We start from the raw sequence: 27,463 nt of genomic DNA, 5'->3' as shown, positions 1-27,463 counted from the left end.
CTTTGATAATTGCTAAGCTGGGAACATCGACTTCTTAAACACTATCTCTTCATTCATTTAAACCCAAATACCACCCTTTCCACTGAGGATCCTTTAACTAGAAAATAGACAGGGCATGGATTCCATATGGCTCCACATTGTCTACACTTTCTCATTACTGTTCTGAGTTTTCTTCATGTTCTTACATCTGCCTATGTTCGTATTGCCTATTTCATAGTATAAGCAACCAGGGGCCAGGAATTATTGTCTGATTTAATTTAGAAAACACTTAGCAAAATCTCGGGCTGTCATTTGGGGCCTAAGACATGTTTCTGGTGACAATGGCTTGGCTTTGCCAATTCATACAGAAAAAAACCACAACTAAAAAGAGAAATGAGAGGCCCTGGGATATGTTGTCAGGTTTCTGCAAGGAAAACTAACTCATTTCTTGGAAAACTACACTAGACACCAAAACCAAGCTTTTTGTTTTTCAAACAAAGATATATAATTTGCTGGGGATACAACAGAATTTAGGAGGAAGCAGTGGATAATTTTGTACTGGAATGTTAAAATTAAAAAAAAAGAGAGAGAAAAACAGCAATTAGCTCCTCATACGCTGTGTGGCTTCAATTCGATCAGAAGGCTATGGGAAGATGTGATCTGAAATGAGAAACATCCTTGTGACACGAGAAGGGTATGACCACATGAAGAAGCAGTTAGGTTTTCTCAAGAAGGGATGTTCTTTCCTGAAATCATGATAATCATTCATGTATCAGGGAGAACAAGTGCCTAGTAAGGGGTGTGATGTGCTTGAAAACAGCCCAAGACGACTGAGAAGAAAAATGGCTTGATCAAAACACATACCAACGAACAAACAAACAAACAAACAAATCCAAGGAAAAGGTGGAGCGGCTTTGTGAAACACTAAAGGAAAAATGGACAGGATATGTTGTAAATTTTCCCTACTAGGGATTAGACAATGCACAATAAAAATCAAATAATTTATGTGTACCAGAGCAAATGTGAGATTATGTAAGATGTCTTAGGTTTCTGATTATCTGACAAAAAGGAAGAAAAGGAAAAGTCAAGGCAGAAAGATGGCACGTGGAGCAGCTACAGTCTCTGTTTCACAGAGGCAGGACGGCCTTGCCAGCAAGTTAAAACATTTAAAAACTCCAATTTCCACTGATCCAGGAATGAAGAATCCCTGATAAAACCTTCCCCTCCATCTCCGTTCTGCTACTTGATGAGCGCCCTGAGTAATCAAGCTCTGAACCTCCCTCACCTGTCAAAAATACCAAGCTGCCTTCTTCCACTGACGGGGGACGGGAGGTTAGGAATAAATGAGGTAATAACTGTGAATGTCCTGTGTGAGGTGTCCACTGCAGCATACATGCAAGGGACGGTGGGGATGAGGAGGTCCAAGTTCCCTGCCTCTTCAGGGGCCAGCGACTGCTCAGCCATCTCCTGGCCGCAAATCACTCTTCTGACTCACGAGGTGCCTCAAGCCTCTCTCACACCCCAGGCATCAAAGCCCAATTTCCAAAGAAAGCTAACTTTGCAGAGGATTGGACAGAAAGGCATAGACTTATTAAATTTCCCTGGACTCCTTCCTCACTGCTTCCTTCAGGTCTAAGGCACAAAGGCAGGTGCCAATTTGTAAGGCTGCCCCAGGCAGTACCTGACCTGCTGCTCACACGATGAAAAGGGGAGCAGGATGTGAAACAGGCTTTTAAAGTTCCAACAGTGAGAATGTTTCTCTCCCAGATTCCTTGATAAATCCTTCACTTTGTGGTGAACACCCATTCTCCAGTCCTACATCAAAACATAAACCTGTTTAACTTGAATTCTACTTGCCCACATACAATTTTTCCTAGGTGATCAGCCATTCTGAATAGGCAATTTCATAATAAAGGGAAACATTCTGTGCTGCCCAGGAGCCTGTGTCAGCAACACAAAAATAATTACTTTGGCCATTAAAATATTAATAAATTACAAAGTGCGTGCCACCTAAATAAATCTTTAAATGTTCTTGTCCTGCTTTTAAGTCTTTCTCACTGGTTCTCTAGGCAGCCTTGTCTCAGATGTTCTCTGGCTAGCCCTGAATTTCATTGGTACACAGTAAAATCACTTGGGGGAAATTAATAAATGCAAAGTGCAATCATCTAATCTCTTACAATTCATTAAAGCACTCTTTCTCCAAAGAGGGGAAATTGCTGTTTTTTTTTTTTCTTTCTTTTTTCTTTTTAATAAAAGGCCTAATAACAGACAGGAACAATAAAAGGCATCTCAGGGGAGACCTATATATAAATAAACTAGAATCAAAACTCAGATCTAGTTTAATTATCGACTCTGGCTCTGTTCCAATCCTGTATCATTCTGAAGTCTCTCCGTCATCATTCCATTTAAGGTCTAGAAAAGCTTCTTTAAGGGTAGACCTCATTTAACTTCAAGTTACTACTCCACGATTGACACTTGCCAATTTCACAGGCTTAGAGATACTGGCCGCAGGTTCATCATGGCAGAGAAATTTTTTGTTTTGCTTCTCATGCTTCTTTGGATGTAGACACTGTTGAGAGTTGATCAGTTCTTAAGTTGCTGGAATCATCCGCTTAAGTTTACTTTGGCAGCTCCGTTTGGCATGAATTGTCAAAAGATATAATACAACAGGATTTGTATCTCACACGTGCTTGCGCACACACGTGCGCACGCGCGCACACACACACACACACACACACACACACACACACAGAGCTATCTCCAAAATCTTTTTTTTCCCTTCTTTTAAAGCTTTTCTCAGTTGGTATCACACTTGCCCAATCAATTTGAGTTAAGAAAACAAAACAAAACAAAACAGTCCTGAAGGATACTTGCCGATAAAGAAGCCAGGGCCAGGGCAGGGCTTTCGCATGCTGATTCCTGCTTATTCTAGCAGTACCTGCAAATACAGCTCTAAACAGACTATTTCTAATACAGGGGAAGGTAATTACACTCACAAAGGCACCTCTGTGTCAGGGCCGGGCACCAGGAGCCAGCAGGTCTGGGAGACGGAGGCTTAACAGAGACTCCTGCAGTGAATGCACATTGTCTAGCATGGGGGAAAATGCCAGACTGGGGGACCCTGCAGCATTCAAGACAACAGTGGTGCACCTTGTCTGAGAATGTTATTTAATGCTTCTGGCACCTGTAGTCAGAGCCACCCCTCCTTTCCTAACTTACAGGTTTAGAATTTATTTGGCATGTATAATTGTATATTTTGATCCTAGAGCTACAAACAATGGGCAGCATGTCATGTCTTGATCCCTTAGCATTCCTCTTGGTTTCTCCCAAGCGAGTTAACCCTTGGATACACAGCCTGGCAGTACCTCCTCTGCCCAGTCAAGGGACAGTTGGGCCATGTGGCTGGAAACTGAACAGGGTGAGTTTCAGTATCTTGCTGACAAATATCACCAGTGCCAAGACCTGTCACATGGCTGTGTCTTTAGTGTTAAAACCAAATAAACCAGCCAGCAACTGGAGACTCAATATCAGTGACATTGAAATTACTTCAATTTGAATACGAAATACCAGTGCCTACTATTTGGTTTCTTTAGTCCAGGGACTTTTAGGGTATTGGTTGCTCCTTAATTTCATTGTAGTTCTAACAAAAGCATGTTGGTGACTCAAGGTTTTTGGTAGGAAATGCCAAGCCTGTGTCAATGCCAGTTCTCTGTTCTACTATTGTGCCTCCCTTTGCTATGAACGGTGCTCATCTGCTAACGGCCAGAAACCCTACAGAGAGAACTTAATGCCTTGCTTAGGAGATGCTCAGGCTGGTTTGCTCTTGACTCATTCTCTTGACAAGTTTCTTTCAAAAGGTGCAGTATTATGCGGACAATGCCCCTGATAATTCCTTTTTTCTTTTCCTCCTTGATGTAGATTTCAAAGTCCAGGGAGAAAGAAAAAAGCTTTTTATTCCAATCCCCTTCAACATACTCAATGAAGGGCTTTTCTCTGCAACATTAATCATTATAGCTGAACTGAGTACTGTCTTCGTGTTTCACCTTTCTGTGTGCAATTCTTGAAGAGGATGACTTTTTAGAGGAGAAGCAGACTGCTTGCAAAGAAGCAGTCAAAATGTATTACCTTAAATATGGATCTATATCTAAATTCTGCCATTTTACACCAACAGGACACTCTAGGAACAAGAATATAGGCTTCGGAGTGAGAGACCTAGGCTCAGATTATTGCTCTGCCACTTAGCTATCTTAAAATCACTGAACCTACAATTCCTAATTTATAAGATGTGGGTAACATTTATATTGAGATAAGAACTAAATATAAAGTACCTAATACAATACCTAGCATGAGGATCTTCAATAAAGGGTGATGATATAAAGATGATTGCTGTTATCAAGGAAAAGTACACTGTCCCATTGGAGCAGTAAATAGAAACAACTAATATATTCTTTAAACAACTAGAAGCTGGGGTATGACTCCTATGTGGTTTCATACCTGAATCACAGTAGAGTTCTACATGTATCAGGCTAAGGGCCAATCTTTTCTCTGGTGAAAGGCCTAAACCTACCAAATAAGTTTATACTAGTTGGCTAAATTGATCATACCCCATATGGGACTCTTTGGTTGTCACAAGCCTTATATCATTAATTTTACAGTCAATAAACATTTATTAGACTGGACATGTTTTAAATGTGTACCTTGGTCACAATTAAAAACCAGAGAAATGTAAAGATAGATTAACAGAAATACATCTGTCGCTTCTGGAAAATATATTCAGAGCACTATGAACAGTAGATTAGTAGTAGCATACTCTATTACAAAAGTTTGGTTAAAATAAGTGCTGTGTTAAAACTAATCCTGCAGACAAAAACAAAGGAAGAAACATCAGAACAAAACACTAACTTGATAAAAGTGTCTGCTTCTGGAAAGGTAGGTTATCTGCGACATGGGGCAAGGAGATTAATATTTTATTGCTACATACTCTTTTATATCTAAATTTTCTTCTTTTCAAAATTCTACTGCCTATTAAAATTAATTTTAAAAAGAACTTTATGGCTCTAGAACATGTCATTATATTCTCTCACCATCCTTAATATAGATCACTTTGAAGGCAATGGTACTGTATTCACGTTTGTAACTCTGGTACCTGTTAGAGTTAGCCCTCAACAAATATTTGGTGAATGGATGGTAGGATGACCAAAAAAATTTAAATCATTTTCTAATAGTTCTAATAATATACTATTTCTAATATTTTCTAATATTTCTAATAAGGGTCTTTTCTAGCCCCTTCTGTATACTCGACTCCTTTGGGTACTGCTTTATAAACCTAATATTTTTCAAGATGTCTCCTTCCCAAAGTCCAAAGCAGAATGTCTGACCTAGAGGAGACTGCTGACCACACAGGAGTATGATCAGAAATTACCCAGGAATGGGCAGAGTGGAAGGAGTTGGGTATGTCTGCAAGAACCCATTAGTTGACATCCTATAACTTAAAATTAACAATAACTGACACATCATGCATATTATGTGCTATTCTAGCCTATGTCCTTTACATGTATTAGTTTAGTAAATCTCCACACAGTACTATGAATATGTCAGTACTATTATTATTCTTTTTACAGATGATGCATCTGAAACTCAAGAACAGAATGATAATAAAAAACCACATTTTTTTCCCAGTTTTTCTTTTAAAACAACCTTTAAGCAGAATATCACATGACTTCCAGTATTAATCACAAGTTTACAACATTTTGGATACAAAATCTGGCCTCCTGAGGTACTTGATATCCTCTCCTGAATTTCTAAAATTCTGCGTTTTAATAAAACAAAATGTCCAAAATGTTTGTTTTATGGCAGATATTTTTGACAAAGCTATCATGAGGGCACAAAGTTATTTTCAATGCACATAAATAAATATCATTTGGAATAGCAACAGGGCCCCACTGTCTGGTTTTGTGGCTCTCTGTAGAGCATATGTGGTTTGTACTGCTACTCTGGTTAATATAAGAGGAAAATAGAAGGGCCCTCTTCCCTTGCGATGGACAAAATAATTTTAATTTCTGTAATTTCAAGAACTGATATAAGATCTAAGGTTAAGAGCCCTTTTCTGGAAAACAAAACGAGATAAAGTAAAATGGAATCATTTTTCTATAACATCTAACATTTTAAAATAGCATTGGGTACTAAGAGCAATTAGGAAAAACAATCATATAACTACCTTGGCCTACACTATCTCACACTCATGTTTAGTGTCATCTCGATTCTTTTCATTTCCATTTCCCTAGCATGTTCATTGTCAACAATGACACCAAACCTGCCAACTGCTCAATATCAATGATTAGCATACGACCTTGTTTTAAAACTTCCCTGAATTATTAGGCTTGTGCTCTCTCCTATCTGGCTCAACATATCTTTATGTGATAGCTCAGGTTTCAAAGAGATGGAACTGAGTTTGAAATCTAGCCTCGCACTCTCTTAGAAGGTATGTGACCTTAGACAAATTACCTAAACCCATCAGGCCTTCCTTTCCACAGCTGTGACTTAGAGCTAGAAAATAACAACAACAACAACATCCTCCACACCCCCGCAAAAAAAAAAAAACCAAAAAACAACCCCCCCCCCCCAAAAACCTATCTGCTTCATAGGTTGTAGTAGGATTAAATAATAAGCCTGGACTCTGTCTCTTTGACCCTCCTGAAAGTCCTAGCACCATATTCGATCTTGCTATCTTCAGGTCTTCAAATTCTTCCATCTTCAGTGACTCTTTTTCCTCTCTGCCTACAAAAGGCATGGTCCTCTCAACAAAATGAAAAGAAACGCTAAATCTCTCAGCTTCTTCTCCCCTCTACCATCATTGCTACACCCCTTTCTTTCTTCCACAGCGGTTTGTATCTACTCATATTTTCTCATAAGGTTTTTCTACTTGCACCATTCTACTTAAATTGATGTTTTAAAAATAACCGTTGACCTCTATCTTTAAGTTCAAAGACCTGTTCTTGGTCTGCATCCCCCTTGGTCTCTGTGGCACTTGATGCCACTCACCTCTCCCTCCTCGACCTTACATCTCACCCCTCTGCCAGCTAACTCCCCCACACGGCTGACCTCAGTTCCCTACCTGACAGCTACTTCTGCTTTTTCTCCACCCATACTACTTTTGCCACCTAAATGTGGGTGACCTCTGAGTTCCATCATTGGTGTCCCAGAAGCTTACTCTCGTAGCTTCATGCAGACAACCGTTAAAAGACCATCCCTCTGACAAGGCCCAAGGCCTACATTCAGTATGGCAGAGCAAGAAAAAAACACTAAGATTTCTGGGCCTCTACTCCTCAGTTATAAAGGTAATACCAAATAGAAGGTCTTTTCAGGTTTCTTGGAGCTTCTTGAATAAAATGAAATTCTAAAATTTAAAGTAGTACCATCCATCTGGGTGCTCAAGCTAGAAATATGAGAGTCATCTTTTATCTTCCTTTACTTTTCACCTTTAATTACTTTTCAAGACTTTGTGAGACTCTCAAACATCCTTCTAATGCATACCCCTCATACCCATAACCCTAAGCTTAGGTCAATGCTGTCCTTTCTCCCCATCCATCCCCCTGGCCAATATCCTCCTAACTGGCCTCTCAGCCTTCAGTCTTGCTCTCACACGGCATTCTCCATACTGAAGCTGAATTATCCTTCCTCAAACACAAAGTTGATCATACCATTTGTCTTTGCTTTTCACCTGGTTAACTGTGACATCTTATACGGCCTTCCTGGCCTTCTTGTTACAAGTCAGCTCCACCTCTCCGAGAACCCAAGCACATCTTTCTGACAGCCCTTCTCAGCTGTACCTGTGTTGTATTCCAAAGACTTGTTTACTTCTCTGACTGCCCCCATGAGATGGTAAACTCCTTATGAAATCATGCGTTATCGATTTATTTTCATATCCCCAGAGCCCAGGGAAGAGCTGGCTGCCTCTGAAAGTGGGAAAGCAAGCTCTCATATAATTAGTGTCTTCCTTTACAGTTGACTTCTCCAATATCATGGTCTTCTTTGGTCATTATTTGCCAATTTACTCACTTTCTGTGCTCTAATATCCTTGTTATAACTTGGAAACACATGGCTTTTGCTCGCCATTCATTGGCTCAACAAAAACTTATCAAATGTCTACTTATGTGCCAGAAACTGTTATAAGCGGTGTGAACAAGACAGGTCTCTGATATCAAAGTACACTCTAGATAAGGGAGACATGCGCAGAGAAAATTATCAGATGGTGACGGGTGTTATGTAAAGAACGGAAAGGGGGGATGTGACAGCAAATGATCTGGTCACCCTTCTAAGCAGGCATCTGTTGAGCTAAGACATGAGGGGAAGAGCCTTTAGGTGGGCTGACGAGGAAAAAAAAGGGGTGGTACAAACTGGAGGGTGGAGAGGATGGGGCCAGGAGTGAAAGAGTTGGGGTTCTATTCGAAGTGCAGAAGGAAGCTGTAGGGCACATTAATTTCTCATTTCCTCTGGTTTCTGTTCAAATGTCATCTCACCCAAAAGGCCCTCACTGACCACCCTATTAAAATACAACCTCCCTCCAATTTGGTCCTGCTTTGGCCCTTCTCCATATCCTTACCCTACCAAGCCTTTCTTATTTTTCAAGGTTTTTAGTATGATCTGATGTCATACGATGGATGACTTTCTACCCACCAAACTGTGAGCAAGGGCTTTAGATTTCACAGCCAGACTCTAAATGGCTAGAACAGGGCACACAGTCAGCTTTCAATTGAAATGTGTTGAGTGAATGAATTAATCTGATTTACATTTTAAATAGATCACTCTGGCTGCTGTGGGGACAATGGATTTGAGGGAGTCGAGAGTCAAAATAAAGAAACCCCATGAGGAGGCTTTCCTAGAGGTCCAGATGGAAGTCAAATGTGGAAGAAGAACGGTGAGAACTACCACTGTGGTGGTTTTAAAAACCATACAATGTCCCTTGGTCTTAGAAAATTAGCGTGATACCATGTCTTCAAAGTAATAACTCAGGAGTTGCTTTCTTCATGTAGGGCTATGAGCTCATAAAAACAGATATCTTTTAAAGCCGTTCAGTCGAGAAATTAGTCTTAGGTACTTATGTTACCAAGATAAAACTGATAAACTGATATACAGCTTGACAAAAACCTATTAATACTAAAAAATGCACATGCCCCTTATCTTACCAATTTCATTACTAGGAATTTATCATGGGTATAAGTCACAAAAGTATGTCAAAATATATGCACGGATGTTCGCCCTGTCATTGCTTGTAATATCCCCAAACTAGAAATAACATAAGTACCCATCAGTAGGAAACTGTTTAAAAAATACTTTAAAAAATTTTATACAGTTATTTAATAAAATGAGAAAAGAGCTTTAAGATGTATGTTTAGAAAGATTCTATTTTTGTTAAAATACACATAAACAAGACTGTTATTGATATGGGTACAATATGACATATACAGAGAGAAGGGGAAGGAGAGGTAAATATTGATCTAAGTAAAAAAGTTTTCTTTTCTTAAAGATGTATAAAAAAAAAACATAAGAGGTGGTTATCCTTTATCCTTTGAAGAGGGATAATGGGTAGAGAGAGAATTTTACTTTCTTTCAGAAATTTTAAATGTTACCAAAAGAGGGAGGGGGCTCTGTTTACAGGGTTCACTGTATCTGCTCTAAACTATTTCTAACCTCAGGAATGTGAAATGTTTACCACATTCAATTTTTTTTTTTCAGTTGTAAATGTATTTCTAAAGCTAGAGTTCTAATTACCATTTACTGGGAAGTCAGAGAATAGTTGGGTATTTTGCAAGTCAATTCAGGAGAAAAATAGAAAGCCAGGTTAAGTCCAATTTAAGTGAGGTTAAGCACTGCAGCCTATACACACAAGACACAGCCCACCGCTCCCCTCACCAGGGTCCCGCATTGTCATGTTAATGACAGCAAACAAAAGGACCAAGGGAAGGGGAATGAAGATTGCCCGTCCCAACTAAAACTAGGACAGAGTCCTCAAAGACCCAGGTGGAGGGACACATGCCAGGTTTAAAAGTATTAGGTCTCTTCATGTCACATGCATTTTTTTCTACCTAACCAAGACAGGAAACAGTGAAAAGTTTTATTACTAAAAAGTGTGATTCTGAAACAAAAACATAGTAAACTACACAGCAATACGAAAGCTGTGATGCCCCTAAAAGGATGGATCTTGAATTGCTAAAGTGACCTCTGACCTCGGAGGGGTGGGTTAAGGTGGGTGAGCAGGGAGAAGGGCTCACGGGAACTCAAACCCGAGGCTGGAAGCTGATTCATCTTTATTGCCTCCCTAGGTTATCAGTGAGGATATCAGTGAGGATAACCTAGGGAGGCAATAAAGATGAATCAGACTGAACGGAGAAGTGAACTCTACAGAACGAATTCTTCCAGGCTCATGGATCTCAGCGGACTTAGCGATGACACCAATGGCCAGCAGAAAGGAGGGAACTGCCAGGTCAGTCTCTTGCAATGAAACCAAATTTCCAGAAGCTCAAAGTGTTAGCGACTTCAACGGGTAATTACCAATGCACCAAATGCTGCACCAAGCCCCATGGAATGCCTCTGAACTAGATTAAACCACCAGGCTAGTAATTAAACTAACTTTATATGGGAGAGATCTCGTGCTCAAACTTGAGCAATCCTGCTCACTTCAGGAAAGCAATTGTAGCACAAAAGTGGAAACAAGAAACTTCTGAGCCTCAGTTTCAGCTCAGATACCATCGCTGGCAGCCTCTATTCTCTTAACTACAAAAATCAGGAGACCAACTACTTCCAGGGGGTGTTAAAGGGGATTAAGATTATGAAATACTGTGAAGATGAAAAGGACTAAGTCTCAGTCTTGTATCATTTGCAAGTATTTTAACAGTCTCTGTTTCTGTGTCGGCAAACAAGTTTTTACCATTTTATCCATCTAGACATTTCGATAGCAGTCACTGCCATATGTACCTGAAGTGTTTTTACCAGACAACCTGTTGAAAGACTGCTTGGCATCTTGTCAAAATGACATGCTGCTACATCATGTTAGAGTCTGCAAAAGCCTAAAAATTTAGAAAAGGAGATGATTTTTCTTCAAATTGATCAATGCTATGACAACACTGTTTATTTCTTACAGCTGGATAATAATTTGGTAAATGAAACAGCTAGAACATTGCGTTCTACCGCATACTCACAGACTGAGTATTTTAAGTGCTGCTTTTAAAAATGAGCATGTTTATTCCAAAACATTACAGATAGCTACATATAAGGCAAGCTTCTGCCTTTCTTAAAAATAATCCCAGAAAAGAGGGTGTCACATTATATTTGATCTTTACGAAGTCAGATCATGGGGTACTCTTCTAATGACTTGACCTTGAGAAGTACAGAGTACCATTTGGGAAAGGCAGATCTGCCTGAAACAACCTTAGTTACTTCTAACACCAGATGTTTAGCAAGGTCACCTACAAAAGTTGAGTTAAAAAGAAAAGGGTAAAAAAACGTAGGAGATCCTGGGGGTAGGATCTCACAAATGCTGTGTCAAAACAAGGCATTTAAAGTTCACTCTAAAAAGCAATATGATAAGTTGTTACACTATGAGACTCATTATATCCATTTAGGATGAATTGGGCATAAGAAAAAGGAAAACGACTTTCCTAACATTATGTTTCTGTGGGATAAAATGCCAGGGCAATACTGCACGTGCAGTCTAAAAGTGCTTCATTTTGCCAGGTTGGGATGAAAACGAGATGATGTACTCTTGTAAAACTATGCGAACAGCTGATTCAAAAAGTAGATTACGTGTCGATCAAGACAAGGATTCAAAATTCATATGAAGAATCTGAATCAAATATTGATATGTGTGTATAGGAAAACGCAAAATAAATTTTATATAGTATGATTTTACACCATTATGTGCAGAATAAATGAAAACTATCATAAGTAGACATTTGACTAGTCATACTATATCTTTAAGGTTTACTTATTCAAGTTGGTCATAAAATATATTTTTTAAAATTTTCCATTGAAAAATAGTGAACACATTATGTTTGATACAGCCTTATAGCTGGGCCTTTATGAAGCTAATTCTCGTATATTCTATTACCACTTCTTTAGTAGAAAAGTGTGAATAAAAAGTTTTAAGTATTTCTTAAAACTTTGGTTTTGTAATCAGTCTGAAAAACTATTTTCTAAATGAAAAATGGTTAAGATTCCAAATAGTTATGACAAGGCATACATATGGACAGGGCCAGAATGTACAGGATCAGAAAATAAATTCCACATCTGGTGTGGGCTTCTCCTTAAACTGAGCTCAGCATATTTTCCAAAAAACAGTGCCCTGTGATCTTCACATCTATCATTCCTAGAGGATGACACTGAGAATTAGATTTTTATATCAATAACAAACTCAAAGAAAGCTCCAGCCAGTGTTGCTGCAAAGAACTGTGCACAGAACAAGGCTAGTGGGCGTAACTCACGTCATAGTCATCCTTGATTTGTGTATTTCTAGAGACAAGTTTTTTTGGCAGATGGCAGGAAGGGGCACCTCCTTCTAAATGGCATGAAGGTACCCTATGGGCGCCTGCAGAACGTCCACTCCAGGTATAAAAAAGTGAGGAACTGATTTCATGTTGATGAACAGTTACTAATTTAGGAGATGAGCATATACACAAATAAATGGCCAAAAGGAAAGTTACCTTGTAGATTCCGAAGAACCCCAGGTCCCTCAGGACAGACAGAGCACTGACTCGGGGACCAGTGGTGATTTCCCCAGCTACCTGCAGACGGATCTTGACAATTTCCAAAGGATTTGTGAAAATCACCTGGGAGCCTCCTGCCTAAAAAGGAGAAAAAGATTCAGTATTAAAGCAGGGTAACAGTCATTATTCTCAATGGAGCTTAGACTATTCTATCCTCAAGAGACTGTAATTTCAATCCTTGTCCCATCAATTAAAAGTGAGGGATTAGGAGTTTCAATCAAAATACAGTTACTGCCTAGGAGACTTTTGGTAAAGGGGCCCAATCTCTTTCATGCAGAGATTGAAAGAAGAGAAAGACCAGAAACAGAGACTTCTTTGCCAAAAACAGAGACTTCTGTTGGCCTCACCAAAGTCCTCGCACTAAAATGACGATTCTTTGAAGCAAAATCAACTGCCACCACAAGGCTCAAAGCCAAGAACACAGAGGCAACAATAAAATGAAAATCAAACAGTATCCAAATAAAGAGATACAGATCTGCCTGTCAGAATAGGAGAGAACAGGAAGACACAGGTTCTCCCACCATGAACTTCGTGATTCTGTCAATGATTCAAAAACTGCCAGAAAACACAGAAACTAAGATGAAAGCTATTTTTCTCTTAAAAAAAATCAGGCTGATCATCAAACACCATTTTCTGAAGTTACATATTATTATAATTTTATTTATGTATTACCTGTGTATAGAATTGCTCTTTTCATATAAGATAAATGTCAAAGTAGTAAAAATATGCATTAAATCAATTATGGCCCAAACTTTGAACAACGTGTGTTATTTCATTCCAGCAATGGCTGGGTGCCATACCTCCGAGATCATCAGTGGAAATCTTTAAAGTGCACTATAAGGGAAATTTTAAGCTACGTATTTTGAAGCTAAGCCTATATTTATCATAAGCAATTACATTTTTTCTTACTGTACTTCAACTTGTTATTCTTTGTCACAAATATATTAAAATTTTTGTATCATTCAAACTAAGGTTGACACACAGAATCTTTATCATGTAGCGACTGCACCAAACTGGACCACAGACATACTAATGACATTTTACAGCTTAGTAGATGCTATCAAGGTAAAAGGCACAATTTGGGTCAATATTATACAAAACTACTTCTTGTTAGGTCCTTTGATCTTATTAACTAATGTATGCATCCTCATAAGGATGGTCTTTTATGTACTGTTTATAATATCTGGAAATAACAATTAGAAATACATAAACGTCCAATGGTAAGGAATAGATTAAATGAATCTGAGTATGTTTGTACAATGGGTTCTGTGCCTACAATAGAAATACTGTGGAAAATGTTCAATAGATACTGTGAAGTAAAAACTCTCATATGATTAAATGCACGTACATCCTTCCCTCGGCTGTCTCTCAACACAGTGTGGAAGAGATACAACAGTGTAGTGCTTCTGAGGTGGTAGAATTACAAATAGTTTATTTTCTCTTCTGTTGTTTTTTTAAAAATTTCTTCTCGATAGATCATGTGTTACTTCTATAAGGAAAAATAAATACTTCTGCATAATTTATCTAACATATATAGCAATGTTAACCAAAAACAACAACAACAAAAACTAAAGAAAAATGTTCGCCCACTCTTTAAAACTAATTTTTTCCGTTTGTATTAACTTGACACTTCAGTCAAGACACACTGGTTCTTAAAAACAGACTGAGATTTGCCCTCGCTTCACTCATTAAAACTATTTGGAAGGCACAATTTTCCCATGGCTAGAGGCAACATAGACTTCCTCTCCTTACTTGCTTTTACCCTGTTTCACCCATCACCTTTATCTCTCCTAGGTGACTCTTAGGAGGTGGGCCAAATAATCTTGGTAGAGAAAACCTGAGTTGGATATGTCAAAAGGCCTAAGAGAGGTCCTCTGAAGTAATTTGTGGGTTTGCACTGGAGCCTTTCCACATGGCGTGGAGCGAGTTGTTTAAGGGTGGCAGCGTAAAGAGGGGAAACGAGCCTGATGTCGTGAAGGTGCTAAGGCACAGTAAGGATTATGTTCATGCATCTGGACCTAAACTCTCGAGTTGCAAAAATGAATAAAAAATTAAAAAATTCTTTTGTGGAGACAGAATTGCTCAGATTCACTGAGTTGGAATTAGCCTGAGGCTGATTTTTGAAAGCTCGCAAGTGGTAAGACTATGTCTACCAAGGGCAGAATGGAAAGCATTCAGCGTACATCCATCTTCTTGCAGAACAGAACAAGAATATGATGCTAACAGCGGGTAAGGGGGCAGCACACATGAAGACCAACCCTCAGCCCCTATTTGTCAAACCATCTCACTCATTAGGAGGATCAAAGACATAAGTGAATGTACTGCAGCCAGCACCATGCGCAAGATACAGCAGTGACTCCAAACATGCTGGTTTTGTTTCCTCAAGCCCCTAAATCAATGGTTCTCCTCCCTGGCTGCATGTTACAATCACCTGAGAGCTTTTAAAAAGTAGTGACGTCTGGATCCTACTCCAGACAAATTAAATGAGAATTTCTGCATCTGCTTTTTGAAAAGTTTTCTCATGTGATTAAAATTTGCAGTGAGAGTTGAGAATCATTTTATCTCTCCATATCTTCTCTAGGATCCCTTTCAAGTCCAAGAAGCTGCTTAATAGGCTTATTTAAAGCTGTGAGTTCTAATTCTAGTCTTCTGCATTCTTTCAGAGAATAACTTCCATATGTTTTACATGTGATCTCATAAGAAACTTTTTATATACATCCAAGTTACCACTTTTAAAGGGTATAATTCTTAGGTATAGAATTGTTGTCTTATTCATTACCTCATATCTTTACCAATACCTGTAAAAGTTAACATTATATACAATAAGAACTTACACTCGACTTTCTAACTCCAAGTCGATTGATAGTTACCAATTCTTTTAGCACAGAAAAGTGAATTCTAGTCACTAAAGATGATGCAAAAGTCGAATCCACTCCGGAGAGCTGCAGGGAACAGAAGCAGTGGGAAGAAAGAGCATAGTGATTCTAGGAAAAAATAATGATGTGCTCGTTACCTTTAGTGGGCTCAGAAAGAAAGAACCTACAGACTAAAAGTGGCACATTGTAGAGGTGCCGAAAATGAATGGGTCCTTTGGAGTCAAGCTGGAAGGAAATGAGACTCCAAGGCACCAAGAGAAGATGCTTATCATCAGCTGCACGGTATCTGGGCATCGCCATGACCTGATCACTGAGCAGCACACTGCCTGCTGCTCCTCTGGCTCCTGGTCTATTATCCATTCATAGTACCTTGCCCAGGTCCCTTCTTTGCAGAGAGATCAAAGACAGCCAAATCTGCGGACAGGGACACCTATTGTGCTCGATGTCTTTGTGTCCTTCATCACTCGAGAGTTCTAGCTGTGTGAAGATACTGTTTTTTTGTGTGTGTGCAGTTTTGTCACAAATCATTTCCCTATGACTTTCTGGAGTCTGAGGCAAGTAGGACAGGGGAAGATTTTCCACACCAAAACTTGCTCTGTGTGGCATGTTACACTTACAATGGTAACACTGCCTTCTCTACAGGTCTCTTGGAATATCCTTTGTTACTGAACTCTTAGTCACTACCCAGCAACTGGATACCTAAAGAGAAATGCGTATACCTACTACAGACTTACTTCTGCTACTTGATCATTCATTCATTCATTCATGTTTATTCATCAAATGTTTATAAGCAATAGTGTTTAAAGTTTATCCTAGGAACTGCAAGAACACAGACGAGTGAGAAAGTCTTCTTGTTTTCAAGGAACTTGAAATAGGAGTAGAGGTAATAAATGTTCGTTAAGCATCCATTATGGCCTATAAAGATATTGCTCTGTGTGTGTGTGTGTGTGTGTGTGTGTGTGTGTGTGTGTGTGTGTGTGTGTGTGTGTGTATCACACACCTTTGATCCACTCAAGAGATCTTTTTCCGGATTTTATAGGAGAGGAAACTGAGGCATAGAAAGAGTAAAGCAACTGTTACAAGCTGAACTGTGCTCCACAATTCACGTATTGAAATACTAACCCTCAGGACTTCATAATGTGACTATATTTGGAGGTAGGGCCTTTTAAGAAGTAATTAAGGTAAAATAAGGTCATATGGGTGGGCCCTAATACAATGTGACTAGTGTCCTTATAAAAAGAGGAAACTGAGATACATTCACATATGTCCTCCCCGTGGTCTCATGGGGACAAGGAGGGAAGATGGCAATCTTCAAGCCAAGGAAAGGGGCCTCAGAAGAAACCAACCCTCATGACACCTTCATCTCAGACTTCCAGCCTCCGGAGACGTGAGAAAATAAATTTATGTGGTTTAAGTCACCCAGTTTTTGGTAATCTTTTATGGCAGTTCTAGAACTAATATAGCAATTTATCCAGGGCTACACACACCCGACAAGCAGAGGATTTTCTACTGAGTCCAATAAATATCTACCTTATGAATAGAGAAAGTGACACATGAGAAAAGATAATTAAAATATATGACAAGAGCTAAGGTCCAGACAAATTGCAAGGGCAATTCAAAGGAGGGCCGAGATCTCTGCTGGCTAGGATAATGTCGGGAGGTAGTAAGGCTGGAAAGAACATAACACATCAGCTGGTGACTGGGGTGAAATTAGGATTTCCGTAATCCAGGCAGAGAATGGCACAAAGGCACAGTGACAAAGGCTTTCCATACTAAGGGGTGAACAGACCCAGCATAACATCCATCCAGTGAAATTTTAATAAGTGTGATAATTATGATGAGATTAACATTATCGTCCACTAACATTTATTGAGTACTTACTATGTTCATCAGTTATTGTGCTAAGAGCTTTGTAAGAATTTTCTCTTTGGGTCCTCATGATATCATAAGGTAGGCAGTCATATTATTTTGGTTTTATAAGCGAGCAAACCAAGGCTGAAAGGGGTGAAGGAGACAACTTGCCTGAGGTCACACAGCTAGAAAGATAGAGTCTGGATTCAAAGCTAGACCTGCTGGGTGCCGGAGCCTGATCACTTTACACTACTTATCATAGCAGGATAGAGGAATTAACAGGACTATTCCTTTATGGAATGGAAAGGGTATGAAAGAGGATGTCTGCAAATAAGACTAGTGGGGCCAGATCATGGAAGGCCTAGTAGCGACCCTGAAGAACGGGGCTGCATTCTAGACATGGTGCATTCATGCACGCCTGTGGTAGGAGCAGAGCTGGAAAATAAAGTTTAGGAGCTGAAGACTGTAGTAATTCTTATCTATGTCTCAGAGAGAAGACAGGCCAGCAGAAGAGGGCATTTATTAGGGGGGAAGGGCCCTGAGGCAGAAATAACAATTAGGATTTTAGCAGACTAGGTGAGAGATTAAACAAAAACAAAAACAAAAACAAAAAAACAGAATTAGAACAATTACACTGTAATAAGGTAGGGGGTGGGATGGATGCAATGGAGATCAACAGGGCTTGGCTGCTGAATATGGGACAAAAGGAGCAGGTAAGGCCAAAGAAAGGACCCAAGTTTTTGCATCTGTGTTAATAGGAACAAAGGGACCTAAAGAGACATATGAAACATAGAGAAGGTAATGGAAGGGCTTTAAGTTAGGAGTTAAGGTCTGAAACAGAGAGATGGGCATGATCCCACATATGTGCTAACTGGAGTAGGAGTTTATATGGGATGGGAGGAAGATGAAACAGTAGTGGAGACCTAAGAAGTGATCAGAAACCTCTGCTACATGCCAGTATTCAGTCGTCCAGGCACAGAAAGGGGCTTCCAGAAGGGAGAAGACCAACGACCAAATGGCCGACAGTGTCCGCTGACACAGGGAGGACATGGAGGGATCTGTGAGTGGAAAGATGGAAGCTGGATGTAGAGCAATTAGAGACAGTTTATGTAATCTATATTTCCAAGGGAAGGGAAATAGAATGAATGTCATTAATAGAAGCAAGCAAAGTAGAATGAAAATTTATTTAGGATAATTAAGAAGAAAAGATCTGGGAGAGAGTGAAAAAATGAAAGAGAACTGGGGATAATTATACCTATGTAAAACAGTGCAAGTTCTAAAGTAGAGGAGGAGTGAAAGGTAGAGTTTCATGAAGCCTGCAGATTTCCTTTAACGACACAGAGTTGTGGGATAATTTTGTTTCAGAGAAGAAAGTGACAATTGGCAGTTGTTCTTAGTATTTGTACTTCAAAGATTAAAAAATATTAAAATCAAATGGATCAGGATTTGGCACAAGGAGACATGACTAAAGTTCTGAAGCACAAACCAGTCAGTGACAATAAAAGACCCCTCTGAATCAATAATAAAATTTTATTCTGGCTCTCCCAGCCTCACAGTGAAGTCAGTCAGATTTGCAACATAGACAAGAAGAAGAAGTAGCTAATGATGTCTAAAGGTGAGTCCAGTGCATTTGCTCAGACATTCTATCCCTTAACTCAAAACAAACAGATGGGAAGACGCAGGGTGTATGTAAACACTGCTTAGGGTTGCTTATCTACACCTGTCCCAGGGAACCCAGAGCCACAGACAGTTCCACAGCAGGTTCTTTATTAAGAGCCTACTGTGTGCACAAAACTGTAGATGTGGAATAATTGGGTTTGTACCCAGGCTATTCCCAGGTACTGAACAAGAACATTTTATGGCTTACTGTATTAGTATTGAATACTAGCATTGGTGTGACAAAATATCCTGTAGCATATTTTTAAAAAAGGAACCTCACATTCAAAAGCATTATTTATCTTTAGAGAATATGTAATTGCTATAATAAAATATCTTACACGTTAACATTTTTTATAAGTGACATGAACAAGGGATAACCTAACATGAAATATATAGAATTAAAATGAAGAAAACTATAGATTTTTTTCAAAGGGACATAAAATATTTGAATACGAAAGAAACAAGTATTGTTCTTCAACTGGGAGATTCAACATTGTTAAGATGTCAATTTGCCTGTAAATTAATTTAAAATATAAAAAAAGTCAATTTTTCTATAAATGAATATAACAGTCAACTGTTGTAAAGATTTCAATTTTTCCATAAATTCATTTAAAATCCAAAGCAATCTTCTTAAATAAAATCTTAGTAAGGTTTCCTGAAGATGTTTGCAGACAGGAATATTCTGAATAAAAGGTCACATGGAGAATCTTGTGTTAGTACCCATTAATGCACATTTACAGTGTCAGTGATTTTTGAAACTTTAGTCCAAAACTAGATAAACGGGAAAAAAAAAAAAATCAAGATATAGAGGGTCACTGGGTACCTTGAAAAGGAATATAGGAAGTGCTATTTAGTGGCACGGGGAATGGTAGAGCAGACCCCCTTCTATCTGTAGCTAAGGTCCCTCTTTGCCCAGCTCACTCACATGGGGGCACCCTAATGAGTCGCTACGGTTTCGTAATCCTGACCAGGGGGCTGGTTTTGATCCACTTCTGCCTCAATCCCGTGGACTACAAAGAGGAATACAATTCATCAATCTTTCTGGGAGAGTCTCCAGCTTCTACCAACTCTTGTTTCCCAGAGTTGTCTTTTCACTCTTTATTCAGAGAGCATGTAGTTAACCAACAGGTCCAGTATGCGGGAGGAATTCAATAGTTTGAAAGCACACTGGTATAGGGAGGCCAAGAATCTGTGTCATAAAATTTAGCAGTGGCTGGTAAGGGAATTCTGACCACTTTTATAAAGATTTTTTTGCAATGTCTCTATTTTTCAAACCATGTCTCCTAATCAATGAGGTCTCTCCCCGCAGAGGGAACCAGCCCAGTAGTGGACTCCACTGTCCTTCCTACCTGGGTGATTGTTCTCCTTCCTTTCTTTTGTTTGTGCGTGGGTTAGCTACTCCCATCCTCCTGACCTTTATGGGTTCTGGAGGCTGCAGCCTTTCCTCTAGCATGTGGCTCCCCTCGCAGTGATCTCTGCACTGGTTACTTCCAGTCAGCCCTCCAACAGCATATTCTATTCTTACGTCTGTCCTGCAGGTCTCTTTCTGGAAGGACGTGGTTTCCCAGTAACCCGGTGGGGGTAGTCGTCTTTGAGATTCACTTCTCAGGAATAAGCTATCCACCAGAGTGATCAGAAAGATATAGTTCTCTGAATGACTATAGCCCTGCAAACCCTTACTCCTCTTCTCCTGGTGAAGTTAGAGACAGACATTTGTTGAGCACTGTGATATAGCAGGCACTGTGCTAAACTCTCTAGACATTATCTCCATTCCTCCAGTGATGCTGACACAGGTTATATTTCTACAGTTCTGGAAAGGAGGGAACGAAAGCAGAGATTCTGTCCAAAGCGGAGACAGAAATTGAACCCAGGCTGGCCTGATTCCCAAGCCAGGCGCAGAACCATTATGCTGATTTGCTGAGTGTCAAAAAGCCTATGCTTTAGAACAAAATTCATTTTCAGTTTTTTCTTTTTTGTTTAAACAGAGTATCTGCAGGAATCTTTGGTCAATCTGTTCACAGGGAGTAGAATTCCCATGACTTGGCGAGCCTCTGTCTAGAAGAGATAAGTAAATGATTCAGAGATACTAAAGTATGTCAAGAAATATGAGAGTTTTTTCCAGGTACAATATAGTCGACTTTCATCAGATGCATCAGATTGTTCTTTGCAGTTTAGGCAATAAATCATAAGGCAACCCTAGGCCCTGAGGCAGTAGAATCCCTAATTCATGCCAAATCTGAATCCTTGAGGAGCAGTTCAGACTCAGACATGTATAACTACTGACATATTTTCAATTTCACTCAAATGAGCTTATAAAATAATTACACTGGTGCGGGTTTTACCTAAATATAGCTCAGTGGTTCAGGATGGGAGCAACTGAGTCACATAGACCAGGATTTTAATTCGGGCTTTATCATTTCCTTGAATGGGGCCTCAGGCAATTTCTCAAACTTACTAACTCTTAGATTTCTCATTTGGACCACAGAGATGACACCGATTCAGGCTGTGAGGACTGTGTAAAAGCAGGGCGTACCAACTGCCTAGCATGGTGCTTGACACAGAGCAACGGGCCAAGAAATGGGGGACGCTGCTGGGTGTCAGTATGGCACCATGGTTGACAGCCTAGGCTCTGGCAAACTTCTTAACTTACTCACTCTCAACTTACTTCATCTGCGAAATGGGCACATCGACATTAACACTCTTCGTGCTTCCAATGAATAATGACTGGGTGCCAACTCTCTAGCAGGTGTATCAGGATGAACAAGACTGACAAAGGTCCCCACCCTCATGGAGCATATGTTCCAGCTGTTACTTATAGGATCCTGGGAGGATTACATGAAAACATGCACGCAAAGCACTTATTCCATTGCCTAGCATACTATAGTGCTCAATCAACGGTACTGATTACCATTAATAAATATATTACAGAACTCTGTTTAGGTGACATTAGCTTACCAAACTCCTTTAAAGCCAGCACAAATCAGTCTCAAATTTTTCTTTCCCTAGAAAGCTGTAAATTATACTTTCTTTCTGAGGAAAGCACAGCTATCCTGAAGATTGGGAGGAAGTAGCTATATCAGTTAAAAAAAAAAAAAAAGAAAGGAAAGAACTCACCTAAGTGGGTAATGGTGATGTAGTAAAGCTCAATATAGGCAGATGGTTTTTATTTAAATTCATTTAATTTTATTTAATTAAATTTAAGCTGACATTCAATAAGTCATGGGTATTTTTAATTCTGAAATACTTTCGTTATTGAGAAATGGTTAATCATGTCCTTCTGCAGAAGCTGGTAAAAATGACAATGGCCAGATAGGCAACTAGCTTAGTTCACCACACGATGTTTGTGGGACTGGCCTATGCTGTTTAATTCAGGTGTGGACGGCCCCCAACACTGGCAAATCACTTTGGAAATGTGAACCATTGTCACAAAAGGGGCTGCGACAGAGACTAAATTGGGTATAGCACAAAAGGTTCCCCACTGCTGAAAATGACACATAGTGCACATTCTTCTGACCAGGTAATGTGACTGCCAGAAGTGAAAGGCAACGCAATCACCCTTAATGCTCAAGATCAACTTCTAATTTGGGGGGCTTTTAAAAGCTATCTCAAGTGGATGCTGAATGCCTCACTCACTACAAATACAAATGAAAGTTCCCATATCCATAGGACAGTTTCAGCTGTTGTGATTACTGTCTAAAGTCCATGATCTTCATAAATTCACCTGAGCATCCTGGAGGGCTGAGAGCAACCAGAAAGGAAAATGGGACTGTGGAAGCTACAACTATATCAGCAGGAAGTCCAAGCACTGGGCTTCTCAATAAATAGGGCTCTTTCGACATAAAACATCATTCTTTCCAAATGCTCTAATCTTTCACATGATACAGTCCTCATGGCCTAAAGTAAAATATAGGTTTTTTTCCTTCTAATATCCCCTCTCTGAAATGGGCTAGATAGATAGTCTGCAAAGAACCTGAGCTGCGGCTATCACAGCTTTTGCTCAGTGCCCAGATGCTTCTGTAAGCTTTCTTCCTTCTTTCTCACAATTTTGCCACTCCAATTCCTCTTGCCCTGTCATCTAATGATTTACTTCCTTGTTAACACTTTTGATTGCACACAGGTAACTTTACTGTGGGAAGTGATTTATCTATTTCTTTTTAAAAACAAGAATTTCAAGAGGTCAAATATTTAGAAAGGCAACATAATCCTAATGAGCTGCCCAATTTCTCTAAGTACTCAAAGAATAGTGACCTTCACTAAAATGATCTTAACATGCTTTCGGTCCAATAATTGTGAACAAGTAGGTTTTAAAATCCTATGTGCCTTAAAAATGACTTGTCAAGGCTGTCTGCTCATTATTATAACCACAGGAAATATCAGCATAAAATATTATCTAAATACATAATCAAAAGGATCAGTTCAGGAGCCCCAGTTCATGTTTCCCCATGATCCATTCTTTTCACTTGTTATGAACTAAACAAGCCTTACTCCAATGCTTCTTTACTGAGACAGTATCCCTTGGGGCCTGGGGAGATGAGCCCAAAGAACCCAAAAGGTGAAAAAGCAGGCCTTCTTATGATTTCCCACCCCGAAACCATTCTAGGCAACAGTCTTAATATGCAGAGAATATTAACAGTCTTGCATTTAAAAAAATCAATTCTGTCATCAATCCGCAGTCCACAGAAAATGTTGAAGTGTATTTTTTTTAACATAGTGCGATTCCTGCTATATTCTAAACTAAAAGCATTAACCATAACTGTAATTTAATCACCTCCCTTTAATTTGAATTCACATGGTAGATACTTATAGCTACTTAAAAAATTAAGTGGCAAAATGTATATGAAGAATATGTATCTTGATATTTTAATTATGCTCAATTCAATGTACTTAGATTTAAAGTGCTTTTCACAAATGACATGTGCTAAGAATATCTAATTGCACACTGACATTCTAAAATGTGTGCTTACATGTGTCAAAAATAGATTAATATGAAGTTATGGAATATGACTTTTTTAAAAACTAAAACCCAAATACGTTATTTTGATTATTTGGGTACAAATATGATTGTAACTACAAAAAAGGTCTACACTAGTCAATATCTCATGATTTACACTACATATAAAATGAATACTCAAGTGATGACAGTACTTGATTTTTAAATAAATTGGAAAATGAAGATTTCTTAAGAAATCTAAGCTTCAACACATTTTCCATTTACTCTCTTATTAACTCTGTTAAACGGAGACATGAAAATAATTTGTATGTAGTACGGGTATTATCATCGTATATAAAGATCATAGGTACAAAACTGATATTCAGCGAATAGCAGTGGATGAATTAAAATGAAACACAGTGCCCAACAGCAGTTATCTGCTGTTCACAAGTACTAACGATAGGCATTAAATAATCTCACAGAGAAGCTGGCAAACTTGAGGGCTTATGAGGCCCAGAGGCCACTCACTCGTATGAGACCCAGAGGCCACTCATTCCATCCAGCCCCAAATGGAAAGTGTTGAACCCAGGGCCCACCCAAGAGAGGCCATCGCTCTGCAGCGTCCCCACTGGAAGCTGAGAAAAGAGCCTTTATCTTGACGCCTTGTGTTATGGGCTGAATTGTGTCCCTCTCAAATTCATGTGTTGAAGTCCTAACCTTATATCTCAGAATCTGAGTATATTTGGAGGTAGGACCTTTAAAGAGGTAATTTAAGGTAAAATGAGCTCATGTGGGTGGACCCTATTCTAATCTGGCTGGAATCCTTATAAAAGGAGATTAGGATACAGACAACACACAGACTGAGGGGGTGACCATGTGAGGACATAGGGAGAAGATGGCCATCTGCAAGCACAGCAGAGAGGCTTCAGAAGAAAACCAAATCTGCAGACACCTTGATCTTGGGCTTCTAGCTTTCACAAGTGTGAGAAAATAAACTGCTGTTGTTTAAGGCATGAGGTCTGTGGTGTTTTGTTATGACAGCCCTAGCAAACTAACACACTTCGTCAGGCTGTGACTAAATGCACATCTCTCAGCATAAGGCAACACGGGATTTTCTCCTTTGATTTAGTATGTAAATTAAGCTCTTAGGTAAAAAAAAAAAAAAAAAATCTGTAACTAGATTTTTAAAAACTTTGAAAAATAATAGATTCTCACCACTTAATAAATTTTTGAGACAGAGACCATATTGAAATTTACTATTCTTAATTTCTGAGCTACATGGTAAGGCAGAAAAAGGCTATACTGTTTACACGTTTTATAAATATTAAGTTTCACATTTTCAACTTCATAGGGTTTTAATAGGCCTATAGAAGCCTGGCCAAGAAACCAAAGTAGAATCTGTTTGACTGACATTAAAAAGCAATTAAGTTACAAACCTGTGAAATATGTTCACATTTGGGCTCTGCTTATTATACATGTCTATTTTGACTACTACTCCCAGAATTATTTAATGATTTACAGACCTTCAATGTCTAAAGCACCTTAACTGTATGAAAGCTGTGACCCCATCTTTCTTCATATTTTCATATCATAACAAACCCTTCCCTTATTTATTAGAAAACCAGGATGGCTAGACATCTGAATTGTATTGAGTCAAACAACTCTAGGACTTTCTCCAAAAATGGAAAGGGAGGAAAAGAGAAGAGAAATCTGGCTGGCTCAGTGACCATAACAAGTTGGACTTTCCCCTAATTAGATGACATGTCTGAGCCACCGAAGGCAGCCCTTAGGCCACCCCTTGAACCCTTCGTGTTATCAAATGTCTCTTTTATTTTTGCCCAGTATCCAAGTCTAGAGAAAGAGCTTTTCACAGAAGCATGCAGGCAGCAGAATTCGTATTCTAGCCTGGTGCCTTACTACTACTCGCAGGAGACTTACTGGGCAAACCATGATGGAAGTGCCTCATTGGCTTCTCAGAAACTTCCAAATTTATATATTGCCATGGTTAAGGTTTTTTGATATTCATTGGCTCTCTCCCTCTTTATTTAAGACTTTCTTTTTTACAGCAGTTTCAGGTGCAGAGGTTTCCCACATCCCCCTGTCCCCACACATGCATAGACTCCCCATTATCAACATCGCACACCAGAGTGGTACATTTATTACACTGACGAAACTACAATGACACATCACAATCACCCAAGGTCCGCAGTTTTTACCATTTACTCTTGTTACTTTACCATTTACTCTTGTTACGTTCTATGGGTTGGGATAAATGTGGAATGACATACATCTATCATGATGATATATCATATAGAGTATTTTCACTGCCCTATAAATCCTCTATGCTCTGCTTATTTATCTTTCCCCGCAACGCCTGGCAACCACTGATCTTTTTACTGTGTCCAGAGTTTTGTCTTTTCCAGAATGTCCTATAGTTGGAAATATAGAGTATGCAGCTTTTTCAGATTAGCTTCTTTTACTTAGTGATATACGTGTAAGGTTCCTCCATGTCTTTTCATGGCTTGATAGCTCATTTCTTTTTAGTGCACAATAATACTTCATTGGATACATCAAAGTTTATTTATCCATTCACCTACTAAAGGACATCTTTATTTCTTCCAAGTTTTGGCAGTTATACATAAAGCTGCTATGAATATCCTTGTGCAGGTTGTTTTGTTTTTGTTTTTTGTTTTGTTTTTGAAAGCATAACTTTTTAACTCCTCTGGGTAAATATCATGAAGTACAATTGTGGGATCTTACTGTAAGAGTATGTTTAGTTTTTAAGAAACCTCCAAACTTTATCTTCCAAAATGGCTGTATCGTTTTGCATTCCTACCAGCAATGCATGAGAGTGTCTATTCTTCCACATCTTCATCAGCATTTGGTGTTAGTGTTCCAGACCTTAGCCATTCTCATAGGAGTGTACTGGTATTTCACTGTTGTCAGTCTCTTTTTGTTTTAAAGCTACTCTTTTCTACAATTCTTTCATGATTCTGACATGATAATTTCACATGTTACCCATTCAATAAAGTCTTTTCTACTAAAAACATAAGTGATAATGAATAAGCTATAACAAATGCCCCAAGTTATCTTTATCCCATTCTTAAAGTTCTATATATACTTGAGTGTTAGTTCATTTGCCATTCTTCGAAATGAAGCCCAATAAAATAAATAGGAGCTTTTTAAAGGTTAGTTCCTTTACTGAGTGATCATGGAAAATCTTTCTTGTGAAACATCCTGGATATGTACATACGCAGGCATGTTGCAGCTATTCCCTAAAGTCCATCAATTCCTTCACCCTGCTCCAGTCCATGGAGATAATGCCTTGACACTGACCATTTGTATCTAAGTTAACAGCAACATGGTATATCAAATGACTATACTACCTTAACTGCCCTCATCACCAA

At 39.0% G+C, this 27,463-nt stretch overlaps 1 protein-coding gene across 4 annotated transcripts in view; it reads right to left on the bottom strand.

The window, feature by feature from the left end:
• The window catches only part of SLC25A13 (solute carrier family 25 member 13), a 165,075-nt gene that overhangs the window by 14,548 nt on the left and 123,064 nt on the right, over nt 1-27,463 (bottom strand). For all 4 annotated transcript variants that reach the window (XM_011363329.2, XM_011363321.2, XM_023533097.1 and 1 more), the window contains one exon: nt 12,678-12,818. In XM_011363329.2, the coding sequence (XP_011361631.1) occupies nt 12,678-12,818 (141 nt within the window). The remainder of the gene's footprint in view (nt 1-12,677; nt 12,819-27,463) is intronic.

Source organism: Pteropus vampyrus, unplaced genomic scaffold, assembly GCF_000151845.1.
Source record: "Pteropus vampyrus isolate Shadow unplaced genomic scaffold, Pvam_2.0 Scaffold4, whole genome shotgun sequence".
NCBI lineage: Eukaryota > Metazoa > Chordata > Mammalia > Chiroptera > Pteropodidae > Pteropus > Pteropus vampyrus.
The sequence above is the reverse complement of the archived record's forward strand: the minus strand, read 5'-3'. Positions and strand labels throughout refer to the sequence as shown.